The sequence below is a fragment of the Raphanus sativus genome, chromosome 4 (assembly GCF_000801105.2).
Source record: "Raphanus sativus cultivar WK10039 chromosome 4, ASM80110v3, whole genome shotgun sequence".
Lineage (NCBI taxonomy): Eukaryota > Viridiplantae > Streptophyta > Magnoliopsida > Brassicales > Brassicaceae > Raphanus > Raphanus sativus.
In genome coordinates this window covers 27,211,828-27,229,736 of record NC_079514.1, presented here as the reverse complement: position 1 = coordinate 27,229,736, position 17,909 = coordinate 27,211,828, and the positions used below count along the sequence as shown (strand labels likewise).

The 17,909-nt window shown below is 32.5% G+C and overlaps 1 protein-coding gene across 1 annotated transcript; it reads left to right on the top strand.

The window, feature by feature from the left end:
* The first annotated feature begins 8,800 nt into the window (after positions 1 to 8,800).
* Positions 8,801 to 14,370, top strand: LOC108830607 (transcriptional regulator STERILE APETALA). Its single transcript, XM_018604204.2, has 2 exons — positions 8,801 to 9,079; positions 12,898 to 14,370. Exons 1-2 carry the CDS (start codon positions 8,846 to 8,848, stop codon positions 14,035 to 14,037), a joined length of 1,374 nt encoding a protein of 457 aa, XP_018459706.1. The 5' UTR covers positions 8,801 to 8,845; the 3' UTR covers positions 14,038 to 14,370.
* Positions 14,371 to 17,909: the final 3,539 nt, after the last annotated feature.

The following is a 17,909-nucleotide window of genomic DNA, read 5'->3' as shown; positions in this document are numbered from 1 at the left end:
GATGGAAGGGTATCGGTCGATGTCAGATGAATGAGATCGGTCGATGTCGGTGAACTGGTATCGGTCGGCATTGTCTAAAACTCGATAGACGCTTGTTGATGAAAATTGGTCGATGCACAAGCGGGTGTATCAATCGACGCGGAACGAATCTGTTTGCGGATTGAACGTTCCAAAGCAGCTAGATCAGTAAACAAAAGTTCCTTGTTTTCCTTGCTTCTTTTATGCTGGACATGCATCTGAAAAGAAAAGAAAGAAAAATTTATCACTAACAATTTTAAAAGTAACAAAACCTAGACTTAAATAAAATTGAATGGCGACCAAAGCTCCCCGAAAACGGTGCCAAATTTGATATGTGCTCAAATTACTGTAGAGCAACCTTACTCTCATCAAAAGAAGTCAAGTTGAAGTATTTAGGGATCGAATCCACTAGGAGTTGAGGAATCACTAGATCTTATTGTAACTATGCTAGGTTTGAGATTTCAAAGCAGTAAATAACAAGCAAATTAAAACCTGGTTTAAGCAGGACAATTACTCAATTGATTGATTTGGGGGTTTAACAAATATGATTAAGGCGCTAGAATTAGGATTACTATTCAGGTTATCAGAATTATAGTAGTATGAATGCCTATGTGAGATGCTTGCATGATATTAAAGAACCCAACGGTGCAATATCCTAATTGTCATTATGACTATCTATTACTAGAATCGATGAGACACCTCACTTGTGAATCATAGAAAGGCGTCGATCCACTTGATGTCGCATGTATCGATCGATAGTGCCTCGCGTCTATCGATCGATGAATATATAGGAGTATCAATCTATGCGCTACTAGTAAGCTTTAAGCGTGTGGTTGATAACAGTTCGCTAAGGAGTTTATCAAATCAGCTGTCGCTTGTTTCCAGCAAATTCTTAGCTCAGAGAAGATAGATCCATGGATTTTATCTTTGTTATCATGTATAGGTTATCTACTCCTATACAAGCATTAAGAGAAATCCTCTAAGATGAATATCACATGCTCAAGTATTCATATTTGGGGCTAATCCCTCAAAACCTATTTGAATCATAAATCTAACAAAAGTGTTTACTCTGACATGGTCAAGCAAAACAGAATCATAGTAGTTAAAAGCTTCATAAAATAGAATAGAAAACAAAGGTGTTCAAGACAGCTCTCAATGATAACTCTCTCTCTCACCAAAACAAAGAAACTATGTCTAAAGACTTTTAGAAACTCTTGTAAAAACCGTGTCTGTGCCAAAACACTTAGGCAAGACATAAATACTATAATAATTAGGTTAAAACTCGTGAGGGGTGTTTTGGTGAATAGATGGAGTCTTGGGCTTGAAGTCGGCTGTGACCAAATTCGGGCTTATGCGGTTTAATATCAATCGATAACACTGAAGGTGTATCGATCGTCGCACGTCTCTCCGTGTCGACCTCAGATGGTAGATATGGTCTTCTCGGGTGTAATCTCTAAAGTGCTCCAAAATGCTACAAAATCACCATATTTCTTCCAATTGCTCATGAACCTATAAATATGCTATATAGACTCCAAAATAGATTAAATATATCCTAAAACACTAATATACCATGACTAAAAGTGGGTCAAATTCATGGTATATCAGAGAGAAATCTAACAAATAGTTATACTGAACACACACCGCCTCTCAGATCTGAACAGCGATATGAAGACATCGTGGGAGAGTGCATCAATGGGATTAAAATGAAGCCATAAAACAGAACTGTTTCAGTCATGAGAAGAAGCCTAAACCACTGCACGAAGAGGAGCGACGAACTTCTTCAGACGTTCTAGGGTTAGAAGGGACATCAATCTATCCGGGCCTGATATATCTTCCAGTTACAGAGCCCAATCGCACAACACACTGTCAAAGCCCATGATACCATAGAGTAGTTGATATGGCGCGTTTAGAGCGCTGGACACGTGTCGTCCCCTGGAGCAGCGACTTTCTGACGTGGATGATGACGTTTCGTCTGTAAGAAAGTAAGAACATATTTATATATAAAGATTAGGGTCGGCCCGCCCTACGGGCGGGAAGTTATAATAAAATTATTTTATATAATTTTATATTAATTTATGAAACATTTAAAATCATTATAGAAAATGATATTATAGAAAATTAAATAATAAAAAAAATTCTAAGATCATATTGTTAGTTTTAATAAATATTTTGGTTTGAATTTAAATAACAGTGACCTTTATTATTCTCTATTTCTAGAGAATACAAAATTAACAAAAAATCATTTTGAGCATATCATTAATCTCTCCTTCAAAGCTTTCTATTTCTTCTCTTTATGTTTTTTAAACCCGGGCTCTGATTTGCTTTTCTTCTCTACCTCAGGCTCCTTTCCAACCATCTCATCCTCCTGAGTCGCAGCTTCATCAGCCTCAGGATGTCATGATCTTAATATTGAACAACATATGAAGCGCGCATCAGCCTCTGGTCTTTTTTAAAGGATGAAGAAGTTGCTGATTAAGAGAAAAAATTATTTACATAATTACTTTTCTTTATTATATTTATCACTTTATTTAAACTTGTTTGTTGTAATCTTTATTTTGTTGCAATTGACTAAATTTCATATTAAAATTGTTGAAATAATTTGAATGGGGATATTTCTATTTTATTATGTTGTGTAAATCTTTTAATCTATTTGTTTTAATAATCTAATTTTTCTTTTGTTTTGATGCGTTTTTGCCGGATTCTTTTATATTGGTATCTCGTTCATACTGTGCAACTATATATTTTTTACTATTTTCATATCATTACTGACACTATAGTTGACCTTTTTAATCCAATACATAATTTCTATAAAACATTTTATATTTTATGGATACAATAACATTTGATATTTTGAAATAGTACAGTTTTTTTTCTGTTTGAAGTAGTAAGTGGCGCATTTTATTAACAAATAATATATATATATGCATACAAGTGTATATATATATTTTACCATTAAACATTTTTAGTGAAAATATGTAAATTACTTTATTTATTATCAACTATAAGTAACATTAACTTTCACTAAAAATTACAAATTGTTTTTGCTATTTTCTTTTATTTTTTTATTATTCTATTTATAAACTATATACTTGTTTAATCATTAAAATATTTAAATTTAGTTGTTTTACTTTGTCCTTACTGCTTGTTCTACTTTCCTAGTAAACAGAATATTTAAAAATATATATAACTTTGTGGCATATATGTTGATAATACTATTGATTATTGAATTTATGCTTCTTTTTAAATAATATTCAATTAAATATTTAAAATATAAATATTTCTGTATAGCTAATTTTACAAAAGCATAACCTACCCCATAAAAACTTAAAAAAAAAAACCAATATCATGTAATCGATAGTTACTTTAAATAAGTTTTTTCTAACACATATAACCTTACAAAAGAAAGAAGCAACATATAATAGTGTACTGGCACCAATTCAGAAGCAGTTCAGGCCCATCCTTTTCAATAATCTTTTAGCATCCGTACGCAGGTTAAGCATAACCCTTCACCCTTCTAAAACAAATGTTGAAGAGCAAATCAACAACTAACTAACATATCCAATATCAATGAAAACAAACGAAATGGTAGTAAGATTTCGTACACCAATAAGGAGTACTACAATACCTTAAAAGAATGATAAATCAAAAAACGAATAAATTCTCTTAACTATTTCATCAGACACTTAACCCGCAGAGTAAAAAAAGTCTTGATCCTATTGTTGATCCTTAGACCATTTGATTACACCCAACTTAAAAAAATTGAGAGACTGCAACCAGAAAACCCACATAGTTTTATAATAATAAAGTAATACATGATCTTCAGATATAGAGTACAACAAAACGTCATTGTTTCTGGGAGTTAGGAATTGGAAGCCTGTATCAAATAATATATATATATATATATATATATATATATATATATATATATATATATATTATTTATATGAGTCTGTCATTCCGATGGAGAGTGGTTCAGCATTACCAAAATCTCTGGTGTAACGTACATGCCGTAAATATCAGAACCTCAGCATCCTAAATTGCAATGACTGAGTCAACTTCACTCTGTCTCTTATGTTTTCCCTCCGATAAACTGTTTCCTCACACCTGACCGCAATGAAGTCTTCCGAACATAGAATAGCTTGTCTGAAAATCAAAGACAAAAGGCTTTATACAGAAAATACATTTGAAATTGTAAGAATGTTTGATGATATTTGCAGAAAAACGCATCAGATTACATGATAACACAATGGAGGAGCGACCATGAAATATGCCTAGCTCTTGAAACTAACATAGTTCTTTAAATATTACATACAGAAATTCAATACCTGATTTTTAAAGATGATAAGTGTTATACAAAGAATGGCTCAGCTTATGCAAAGCTTAGCTAATCAATCTGGCTTGGACAGCTATATGAGCACACACATCTCATACTCAAGTGCCCCTGTTAAAAAAAAAAACTTAAGGAGGAGAGAAATATAGAGCACGGACCAAACTCGACGTTCCATTATTTCATCTCATATTAATCACCTTAATTACACAGTGAGAGACAATACATCAATTAAACCAGTTTCAATTAAAGTGTCCACAAGAATAAGAGCTTGTTCGCACCAATTAAGATGAGATAGAAGTAGGTTTTCTGTATTTACACAAATTGCCTTAGCAAGTAAGGGGTCAAGAGCATGCTCCGCATATATCAACACACAAGTTCCTGATATATTTGTAAGAAAAGTTAGCTCTGTCAAATAAAATATGGTCCAGTAAATAACATAGTCAAAAGTAAAAGAAACATACGATAACCTTGTTTCTATGCTTTGGTATGTGTTATTTTTCCAGATGGTTCTGCAATTGTTCCAGTGAGGTAGCTATTTGCGAACATCTATTGAATAACTCATATAAGCATAATTTCTCAGGCCAAACAACTAAATGGGATCATGAGCGAATGATAATTTTTTTAAAAAATACATGAATTATAGTGAACTTACGCAAGATGGACATTGCGACGGGATACAATGATCGTCGCAAGAGGGAGTCGAACCGATGGAGGAGCTACAGCGGCCAACCATTAAATCGGCGAGGAGGACACCAACGTTAGCGATTTTCTCTGGATTTATTGATAAGCTTATTATTGAAGAGGATTGGATAAATGATTTTCGTGGAAGAGGACGTATCTTTAAATCGGTGAGGAGGACGTCCTCAGCGCGTTTGACATTCCTGGTCTCAGCAAGAACACCTACCGAATTGAAATCAGAATAATAATAGGCTTACTTCGCTGTTTAAACAGATTGAGAGGCTGTTTAAACAGATTGAGAGGATGGTTCTGAGAAGAGGAATGCTAACCTATTTATACATCTCCTTGCAAATGAGAAAATCACATTGAAATCTAGATCATGCACCTCGTGGTTGATGGAGTTAAGAAGGGGTTTAGAGCGATGAATCTTAACTGAGACGTTTTGTTTGATGAAAACCAAAAATCAAATGACGCAATAGAAACCCTACGAAAAGATTCATCAAAAAATCTAAATATCTTGGATGGCGGAGAAAAAATATCAGATGATGAGAGGATTAGGGTTTCTCGCGTTATCGGGCTGAATTCCTTGACTCAAACATAAAGCCAACACCAAAAAATAGCCTTCAATCGTCGCTGATTAAGTTAATGAAATGCAGAGCATAATGAGAGACGGACAGGTGTCGCATCCAGAGAAAGCTATTTGATGACGTGGCGTCTTAAGAAGAGAGTAAAACTCTTCTTTATAGTATAAGAAAATATACATACGCAATGTGTTCAAAATTAATTCTCAATTAAATTTGAGTAGTTTTAAATTTTTCTTTAAATCATCATTTGATTCACGCTTATTGCAATATATAATAATGGATTGTTTTTATAATGAAAAACATGCAAGAAACTGAATTATATCAACTCATTTCTTTTGTTTGAATCTTATAGTTTCAAAATAAAAGGCAAATTTTGCCAAAATTTCTCACCAAAAGGAATCAGTCTCATGGCAGTAAAACAACTAATCAATTCGGGTTGGAAGAAAACCATTGGTTTAGGGTGTGTTGGAAGGTTTGTAGTTAATTTTGAATCTTGGATTCAATTGCTCATCCACCTATAAACATACCAATAATTTAATGATAACTCCAACTTTTTGTTTATTCATTTATTAGAAATGATATTAAAGAGTGGTATCTACATCTTTTACATAAATTTTTACTTTAAGGATATACTTTGGATCCTTGGTTTGAGATTTTCTCGTTGGATATGTTGGAACCACACAAAATTGAGAGTATACTCAATCAAATCCTGTAGAAGTATCGGACTCGATCACTCGCTTGATTGTGTTCTCTATGTTCTCTATCTCTCTGTTATCTCTCGTATAACTCTTTATTTTCTCGTATGCAGATCGCGACTCCGATGTACGATCAAACAAGTGAAATGTAAAGAAAAGAAAAACAAAGAAGAGACGACACAAGCAAAGTTTTAGAGTTCCATGTCAATCACGAGGTACATCTCCTTCAGGATCGGTGCCTGGAATTCACTATATCAGTGTTTACAGAAGCTTTCTCTCTCAAGCTACAATGACATTCTCTCTCTAGCTTGCAAAGACGATGAAGTCTGTTATAGAAGTTACACTACTATGTTTCTCGTCTCACCATATATTGATAGACGCTTCTCCTATTTTGGGCTTTTCTCATTTAATCACCTGAAGCCCAATTAACTCCATCGTTGCTTCTGTATTCAAGTTTCTCAGCTAGATAGCCCAAGCCCAAACTGATTGAGTCATGCACCAAAACTCACAAATCCGGATACAAACTACTTAGATTAACTAAATTGTAGTTCATGAAATAACATGTTTGGGAACCGAGTATCACATGTCTACAAAGTCACGTTCAGAAAATAAAAGCTCCATGCAAGATGAAATATTTTATGTGACAGCCTCTTTCTAGATATAGCGACAGTAGATAGGTTCACTTATAGACACTTGGATACTGATAGGAGCAATTGCTCAGTAGAGTCAATTAATCATCTTATTTTTGAATGGGCCCCAACTTTATAAGTTTGAGCTTCATTAGACCATATGTCTCTTCCTGGTTATTTCTCGAATACATCTATATACCAAAACATGAACTTTCTGTTTTGAAAAAGATAAGACCTTTAACACCTTTCTATGGATCTTTTGGTAATCTGGACAAACATTTTAAAGATAAAGTCATTTCCCCGATTGACACTCTCTAACTTTTTCTTTAGAGGTAGAAAAGTTAGAGGAAAGCTAACCAAAACAAGAAGTGTACTATGATCATGATGATCTTCCCACCACAGTTGTTGACACAATACCCCTTACATACCTCGAATCCCAACTTTCCAAATCTATGTTTCATGAATTGATAATGGTAATGTTAGTGGCCTAGGGTGGAATCTTAAGAATCAAATGTACTGATAACTCGAATTACGTGCGTGTAAAAAAAGTCTTACAGCCTTATAGGAAGAGATGGAAGTATTATTATGTGCATCGTCATGTATGACAGATAGAGGTTCTTTTGGTCCGATTTGAGATGACTTGCTTAGATTTATTCGATATGACTACAAGTCTGATGAACAGACCGAACTTTGCTTTAAAAATTAATGTTTTTGGAGTTTACAGGATAATTTTGACAAATGTAAACTTGTTTCAAATTCCTAAAAGCAGAAATATATGACAGACTTTTTATTTAAAAAGATTAGGATTAAAATATTTTTTTCTCCATATTAATCTAACATGGTAATATTTATATGCTCCTCCAAGAAACATGTTTTCTGATCATATATTATAGCATCTCTGGCAGCAACTTTATATTTAAGATTTGCTGAACTTTATATTTGAGATTTGAAGGTGTTTTTCTCCAATAGTAAACCTTAAAATAAATCTTAAAAGTTTTAGATATTTACATTATAATTCTTATTTTGACAAAAATCAAATAGAAACATACAATTTTTTTTAACAAATGAAAACATAAAACAAAGATATTATAAAAATATTTATTAATAAACTATTATATTTTAATAGAAAATTACATATAAATGAAAGACTTACAAACAAAATCATTTTCTAAAAATACATAACTATTCATTAGTATTATATCAATAATACTTTCATTTCATATATGATTAATTAGTGCATTTTGAAGTGATAAATTTATATGTAAAATTTAAATTTATAAAAATATATAAAAGATATAAAATCGTATGAACTAAAATAATAAACAAGCAAGTTATCAAAACTATTTAAAATACATACAAGTACAAGGACCTAGCAAATATAAACCTCAAATATAAAGCTTTGTACATCGAATCCTTATATTTGAAGTTTTATTGTACAAAACCTTATAATTTAAGGTTTTGAAGTTACATTTGAAATACATAAAACCTTAATATTTGAGATTTCGTGGAGATGCGTTAAGAAAACAACAAGGGAATTTAGTTTTGGGGTTTTAAAACTAAAAGTAGATACTTTGAAGTATGTTCCGGTAAAATTTAGAACTCCGCAGTTACATACAGATATATAGTATATATATACATAAAAATATACATAAATATGTACTTACTCTTGGTTAACCAAATACTCCAATAAGGGTGCTCATTAGTAATATTGATCAATCTCTTGGTTTATTTGACTTAGAAAAGAAAAAGAAATAGAGAGAAAAACATACCTCCACAACCTGGGTCCCCCACCTCGAGAAGTGTCTTTATCTACACTTTTTGTATTTTGTTTCCTCTCTCCCCCACCATTCTTTCTCTGCTGCTCCTTCTCCTTCTCCTTCTCCTTCCATTGTTCCTCAGAAAACCCATTTCATGTCTTCCTCCTCTTCAGCTTCCGACAATGGTAATTCAAGCGGTGGCCTCAGCTCTGTCGCCGGTAGAAGCGGCGGCGTTTTCGAGGCCCCATCCCCATCTCGCCCTCGTCACAGTGCCAACGACGTCTGGCCGGAACCTTTCCTCGAATCTCTTGCCGTTCAAGTTGCCGTTGACGCTTCCTTATCTGCAGGTCTTGTCGACGCAGCACCGGCTCTTGCCAACATTTTCCGGGTTAGTTATTTATAATAGTTTTGTAACGTTCGAGATACATGTATATTCATTTTATAGAGTAGATCTTACTCGACGAACATGACACTATCAGATTTCGTTTATTAAGTGTAAGCTAGCAAAATTAACCACATAGATCTAACAAAGACAAAACAAAGTCAAATCAGGGAAGTTATACAATCTCGGTCTAGTCAAATGTACTGCTTGTTTCGTTTTGTACTTTAGGTGTTGGTTCTATAGGCTTAGATTTGTTTTTGCGTTTATTTTTATGGTATCATTTAATATATCCAGTTAAAATTTACCCGATGCTATATCACAAAATCATAATGTAATTTTTATCAACATCATAAACTCATAATTAAATGATATTAGAAGTTACATTGAGTGGAAGGAATTATGAAGAGACAAAAAAAACTGACCTTTGGAAAGGTAACCGCCCTTTCTGTGTTTCTATGATGGGTCCAAGTCCAACTTTTATGTCTAACAAGACGACATTAACTTGATGTCTCTTTCACATATCTATGGTTTTGGGACTTTATTTTCTTTTTCGTTTTAGAAACTTTTTGTCTTCCATTTACCCAATAAGTTTATTTCTTTTATTCTTTGTTCACTCGAAAACATTTGATACCTTTTAATATCTATTTCTGGATCCACAAAGGAGACCTTACAACCCCCGGCCCCCAATTTCGTTTGTGTATCTTTGGGAAATCGGACATGTAAATTCGAATATTAATACTAGGGCACAAATTAGGTTTTTTACTTGTTGGCTTTAACATCTTCCTTTCTTGGCATGATGAAAAAAAAACATTTTAATAAGAAAAATCCCACTTTTTGACAGAAAAGTCCTCCCGATAATAATCAATTTAAACACTTTCTTGACTCCAAAATATCGAGAGGCACAGTCTTTAGTCCAATGGCAGATACATTTAATAGTTCTTTTTAATCTATTTATAACGGTATTTATCTTTCAAAAGTCTAAAAATCAAATCTTAGAGAGTGACGTCTCAAGATAGACTCGTAAAACTAGAAAATGTCGTTGAACATCTTTAAGCAAAAAAGAAATATTAAGAACATCGAAAAAGAGAATGACAAAGAAACCTACAAGTAAGGTCCTGTTTTTTTTTTCAAACCAAGTAAGGTCCTGTCTTTTTGCTTTGCCAATATTAAGTCATACTTATTACCAGATTTAGGATATTATATACATACACAAAAACAATGTTCACCACATACATGATTTCTGCAACAAAAGAAAATATATATAACATGATTTATGTATTCTCTCTTAGCCGTACATATTTTTCTTTTCAACTAAACTTGCTGCTTTTTTGTACATCATATATATATAGTGTGTAGTTTTTTTTCTCATATCTAGGAACGAGGAATAACATATAAGTACATATGTGCATTTTTTGCGTCCTGCTTTTGTTAATTTTTTACTGTCAATATTATGATCCAGTGAGTAATGCATGCAGTGCTTCTGACAACTCATTCCCTTTTTCGTATCTCTCTCTATATGTGAATCTATTAACTCCATGGTATTTTTCTAATATATTAAACTTTTAAATTTGCATTTAACTATATATTAGAAACTCCAGTGTGGTTTAGAGCATAACCCCTTTTGTCAGAGGTTTAATGGTATAAATAGAGTTTTCATCGTTGGTTTTCACTTTGAACTCGATCATCTATTCGTCTTTTCCATCGAAGTGGGTTTATCTTTTGTTTTTTCCCTAACACTCTCAGTCAAAAGAGACGACAGCATGGGCACTACATATGCCAAAAAGCACATGGAACCCAATGTTATGGGTCTCTTAGAGCACGTGGTGCCTCGTTTTTTTTTTTTTTGGAACTTAGGCTCTCGTTGCTAACATTACTTATTATCGTAATTTTGGAAATTTAACTTCTTCGAAAACCAATATTAATCCTGTAAAAAGTATATATATATTAATCCTGTACAATAATTTTTTTAATGTAAATTATATAAAAAGTTTCACTATATTTTATATATTGTTTAGTCTACCACGTAATAAAAATTACTAATAATTAAACTAATTATTACCAAAAAGATAAATATCTTTGAAACAAGGTATAATATTTCCTTTCAGTTCTTACATAGATATATCTCAAAAACATGTCTTCACTGATTTTTCATCGGTAGCTATCTGAGTACTTGAGCTAATTTTAACAATTATACTTTTTTTTGGTAAAAAGCTATTATACTTATTTTTGTATAGATTTATTTCCTGCCGTTCTGCAATTTGGCTGATCAAAACTATCATATATTTATATATATACCATACGTTCTATCCAATGGATATAATCTAAATGACCTTAGGTGTAGTTTGTAACCTTACAATCTCAATGCGATGACTTATAAATTTTTAAGTTTGCTGACTCCCTCTTAAATCACGAGTTCACTATTCAGATGTATATGGTAATGTTATCATGCCCTAGATTATTGTATCTTAGTCTTGACTGCTAAATGTTAACCTATAGCTTCGCTTGATGTGTTATCGTTTTCAAATTGAGTTTCTAGAGCGGAAGGATGAAATTCGAATACAATGATAGATATACACGATTCTCTATATTATGTATACTATATACATGTAAATGTAGAGGATGTAGATACACGATATAATAGTATACTATATACATACGAAAATTTGGAGAATGTAGGTCCACGGATTCTTGAAGAGAGAGAATCGTGTGTTACACATCAAGTATATAAGTGTAAAATATATGTATTAATGGGAAGCTCTACTTTTAACAAAACAGGCTTAAAGCTATCCTTTCTTGGAAATGAAAGAGAGAAGGGCATGCTTGTTGGCAAAGTCGTAATCTCATGTTCAGCTTCGATCTGTTACTTCCCCTCGTTTTTTTTTGTTTGACAACTTCTGCTCATTTAATATCTTCACCTAAAAAACCATAACGTTTTTTTTGGGGGTGTGGGGTATTAATATCACATTAATATGCTTTTTCTTTTAACATGCGAGTAGGGCTTCTCTCGTTATTCCGTTTACTAGGGCCTCTGTTGCTAAATCTGTAACTTGCAGAGATTGATTAGTCGCATCAAATGAACATATACATATCTAACATTCTCATAATAAATAATTTTTAAACAATGAGTTGTATTTTCAATAAGACATATTTACGCAGAGCTTGTGTCTGAGTCTGTCGTTGTCTTTCCATCCTCCTAGTCCCTATAGAGTTTTTCATGCTTCGTTGCAGGCCTACTTATTTAATTTTTACTAGAGGCTATTTTCTTCTTTCTTTTTTTTGATCAATAGGCTATTTTCTTCTTTCTATGTTTAGTTTTACCCTCGTTATTTTTTTTGTATGTTATCGCTCTTACTCCTAAATTTGATAAAACTGAAATACCATCAATCTTACTAATATTTGTCTTTATTTATTAATGTAAATTTATGTAACAACAAAGTTTAAACTTTTAACTATAGAGGCTATATCTTCTTATTTAATTTTAACTAGAGATCTTCTTTCTTTTTGGTCAGTTTTACTCTCGTCATTTTTGTGTTTAACCACTCTTTCCTCGTAAATTTGAGTATTCTGGACTACCATTAATTTACTAATAGTTGTTTTTATTTATTAAGTTATTTACCAAAAAAAAATAATTACAATAGTATCCATCCTATATATTGTATTATATATATCATATATGTGTATATATTGTTGCTAGCAATATCAATCCAGCTCTGCCATTTTAAGAGTAATTTATTTACTTTATATAAATACGCTCCCTTATGTCAAATTTAATTATTAAGCTGGTACTCACGCACTCTATATTTCACTAATATTTGTTATCATAGGTATGCACGATGTGGCAGGCTGTTTCTCGTTCAGACCATCTGTGGCAACTCCTATCTCGCCAAGTCTGGGCAAGAACACGTTTGATGCATGACACATGGCGAGATGAGTTCATCTACTGGCATCGGACGGCTAGAAACTTCCAGACTCGTTCGTATGTACACGTCACACTCAATTTTGATCCGTCTGATGTGGACGAGCCGGATAGTCTCTCTTGCCGCTGTCTCACGCTCTCTGATCTCTATTTAGCTGCGGGTTTCGCAGACGGAACAGTTCGTCTCTTTCTCTTGAACAGCCGTCTCCACGTCAGGACGTTACGTCCGCCTCCACGAGACCGGTTTGGACGATTTTCCCGAGCAGTCTCGGGCATCGTTATCTCAGATTCGAGATTGGTTTTCGCCACGATGGACGGAGACATCCACGTGGCGGAAATTAACGGCCTGGGTAGTCACACGCGCACAGCTTTCGTCGGAGATATCGTTAACGACGGCGCCTTAGTGGATTTCACGGGCTGTGGTCGCTACTGGGTTGGGCTTTTTGCTGGTGTTCCGGGTCGGGCTTTTCACATTTGGGATTGTATCAACGAAGAAACAACGTTCGTTGGTGGTTCGCTCACCGATCCCGAAGCTGTTATGGGATGGCACACGTTAACGGAGCTAACGATGTCTCTCGGCCGGCTTCGAATCTCCGGCGGAGAAACAGCAGTGGCGTGTACACGATGGAGAATCATGGTGATTGATCTGAGAAACCAAGGAGTGATCATCGGAGAGGACGAAGAGCAACGGAGAGGACTTACAGTGACGGGTTTTGATGCTAACGATCAGGTGTACGTTAGGATGGATAGTAGAGGTAACGCTATTGTGCGCAGGGTGAGGACTCAAGAGACGGTTTGTGAGTTCCGGGTGAGTAGAGCAGCGCAGAGAAGAGTGATGGGCTGTGTTAATACACTGCACGCCTTAATGTGCGCCGGAGGAGTGATGCGCGTGTGGGACGTACAGAGAGGAGGAGAATATCTCTACAGTTTTAGAGAGAGAGTAGGAGAAGTTGATGCTATCGTTGCCAATGATAGACATGTGGCCGTTGCTTCATCTTCATCAACGGCTGTGAGTACTATACATCTGTGGGATTTCGGTGCACTGTAGCGTTCCAGATTATAACGTATGGTTGATTAATTAAAAGAAAAAAAAGGAGAAAAAGAATCATTTTCTCTGAAAAAGCTAAGCCCTAAACCTAGGTGTATATGTAGGGTTTCTGAATCTTAATTTAATTGGGAAAGTGACGGATTGGAGATGGTGACAGGAGGGTGAGATTCACAAGGGAGATTGATTCTCTTCTACAGAGTTTGACCAAAAGTATGTTACTGTTTTTGTCTAAAACCAAACAAAATGGACTTTTTATCGCTTTTTTCTGACGTTTAGGGTTATCATATCAATTCTGACGTTGTACGAGTTGTTATTCTTCAATTTCCATTTGTTTTTTTCTGGTCTGTATAATTATTGAAAATGTTCAAACTTTGTCTAAAAGAGAATATTTCAAACGAGCTGTAACAGAAGCAAGACCAAAACTGTAGAAGGGTTTAAAAATGAATCATGAGATCAAGAGTTTTGGATGTTTCATTCCATCATTTTCAAAATAATAAATAATGTATATTTTAGAGTTCATATTTATTACAAAAACACAGAGTTTTCATATTTATCAAAAAAATACGTATAATTTTGATAATAAAAGTATTATTTTCCGTGTTTAACTATTTCGAATAATTTTTAACCAATCAAATTTTAGTAAATATATTTAATGTTTTTGAAGTTCAAATTTTTTTGTTATTATATACATTGAAAATATAAAATATAGATTTTTTTAAAACAATTTTTTAGAAAAAAATATAAATCATTTTGAAACAGAGGAAATATATATTAAGGAAAACAATTATTATTATGTTTTTTCTTTAAGAACAAAAATGAATTTTTAAATTCATTTCACCTCTAATAATCAATCAAAATACTATCTAGATTAATAAATTAAAATTAAATATTTTAAAAAAAAAACTAAAAAGCTGAAAGAAAAAATGTCAATTTTAATGACATTAACGCCACCAGTTAAATCATACATTTAAACCCTAGATTATAAATCCAAATTTTAGATCCTAAATCATATATTTTAAACCCAAATTCTAGACTCTAAATCTAAATCTTAGATTCTAAATCTAAACTTTAAAATCGTAGCATTAAATTCTAAAGAAACAACATCAATATTAACCTAAACATTTAAGGTATAGAGTTTGGATTTATGATTTACGATTTGGATTTCAGATATATGGTTTGAGTTCAGAGTCTAGGTTTAAGTTTAGGTTTAGGGTCTAGGTTTGAGTTTATGATTTATAATTTGAATTTAGGGTATTCGATTTGAGTTTATGGTCTAGAATTTGAGTTTATGGTCTAGAGTTTGGGTTTAGTTTTTAGTTGGCGGCTTTTGCGTCGTTAAAATTAACATTATTTTATCTTTTAAGCCGTTTTTTTTAATATATTTTTATTAATTAATTTATGTGATATTTTGATTGGTTATTAAAAGTAATGTAAATTTAAAAGTTTACTCCCAAGATGAACCTAATTTTTGTTTTTTTTAAAGAATTTTTGATTATTGTTATTATTATTTAGAATTGATTCACCGAATACTACATAGTTACACTCAAGCCTATAAATTTAGAATCAAGCTAAAACATAAAATATGAAATTTGGTTTTTTAATTGAATGTGAAAACGAAATTCAACTAAAGGCAAGTAAAGATATGATGAATATATGAAATCCTAGATAAACGAAAACTATTACAGATTCAAACAAAACCTTGCCACCCTTATCTTTACCATCCATTCCAGCTCAAGATTTTGAAACTGTATGTCAGCATATTCATCAGATCAGGTGGAATCTGATATTTTATATCGAGAATGTTAGTGACGATTTTCACTGGACGGGCGTGACTCAATACGTCAATTTCACATCATCGTTAAGACAGGAAGAATCATGTTGGAAAGAGTGTGCAAGAATCATGTTGGAAAGACTTTGTAAATTTTGCCCAAAAAAGACTCTTTGTAATTAATTAGGTATAAAGACTAAGTTGAGTTTGGGGTCTGTCTTGTTGATTGTGGATCTAACTTTGAAGAAAAGACATATCCCTACACAAATTGTTAGGTATTGGAGTAGTATTTTTGATGAACGCAAAACAAGACGAAACCACTCAACATGATCCTATAAAGAAGGTTAAAAGAACAAAGAAAGTATATGAAACTCATTTAATCTCAAAGAATAACTCGAAAAGAGATGTATGCCAAGTTAGAAGAGATGCGACAAAAGATTGATAGGCAAGTAGAAATTCTTCTATAAAAATATCGGGAGGATAAATGACAAAAACGGAACAAGGAAACGTCTTGAGAAACTGGATGCTTCTGCCATTCCTATTAACATTTTTGATGAAGATGGTGAAGCAAAGTCAGATGAGAGGTGTCACAGGTTTACCCCGAAAGCCCATGCAGTACTTGGTAATAACCCTCACATCACATACCGAGGCAGTTCCTGGAGACTCTGATGAAGTTGTGGTGTATCATCTAAGTTGTCTTCAAAGAAGTGTTGAGAGCACTAATAAAATAGCTATCATAACCAAAAACTTTTCTTGATGGCTCTCCATTAATGTCGAAACTCCTAATGAGATGTGAGTTTTGAAATTATTCTTAAGGCTAGAATTTGTGAAACGGAAAAAATTCTTAATATCTCATAATAAATCAATACTATCTATGTTTCAAACAAAGTATCCAAAACAGAAGATAAATGTATCTGAAAGAGAAGAGAAGAAAAAAATGTAAATCAAATATTTTATTTTCTCTAAATGCTAGACTAAATCTTTGTCATAGTTAAATATTATTAACCAAGGTATTAACCAAAAATTTGATGGAGGTATTATTTTTACCCAAAATGTTCATATAATCAATAATTAATGTAACATTGTACAAATAAATACTCAAAATTTTAAAACAGTTAAGATACATACATTTTGTTTGCATTTTATTGAAATCATACATATGCCGCAAAATTAACTAAAGAAATAAATTTTGTTAACATTAACGTCACATGGACAAAATTATCATTTTACGTAAAATTATTAAATTTAAAATAATTGTAGTCAACTTTTTTAAATTATAGTTAGTTATAATAAAATTAACCAAAACTAATTCAAATATTACAATTTTTATTATAGCTTATATTACATTTTTTTTAATCTTTCGCTCGATCTGTTAGACAAGAATTATATTACCGTTGTAATACTTAAATCATAGTGCTTGCTCTCATGCAACTTGTTTTCAGTTAATCTTGGCTATGTTATGTTGCTCACTTGCTTGAATCAAAATAATTTTGATCGAGTAATTATGATATATATATTTTTTTAAAACGTTTGTTATAAAATTATAAGAATATATTTTTGCATTATTTTGATTAATTATATTAAAATAATCATATTTTGTTCTAAAGTGTTATTTAAAAAATAATGATGTTGTGTACATGGCCGGCTTAAGGATAGGGGCTAGCAGGGCACTCGTCCAAGGCCCAGGCCAGGGCCAACGTACAATGGGGTCCATATATATTTTCTTTTGTCATGAGTTACAGATCTAAAAAGTTCTGATTATGTTCTTAAAAAAATTATAATTGTTTAGCGGCAATGTCAACGAAAAAATATCAAATCTATTATATTAAAACAGAAGTTATGGCTTTTTATTCATGTGTGGTTTTTTTAAAAATAAACCTTTAACTAGAAATCATATATGTCACATCTAAATAAATAAATCTATACATATATTATTCAATTTAAAAAAATATTACTATAAATCAACACTAAGCTCAAGCAGCTTTTAAACTTTTACCGTAATGAAAAACAAACGTTCTTTTATCTAGAGCAGTTAACATTATCATCACGATGCTGCTTCTCTTGAAGATAACCCTGAGCTGAGGTTTAACATATCATTGTACAA

Coding starts and splice junctions, on each gene's coding strand:
- LOC108830607 (XM_018604204.2), top strand. CDS start 8,846: ATGTCTTCCTCCTCTTCAGCTTCCGACAATGGTAATTCAAGCGGTGGC. Junction 9,080..12,897: donor CTCTTGCCAACATTTTCCGG/GTTAGTTATTTA, acceptor TTGTTATCATAG/GTATGCACGATGTGGCAGGC.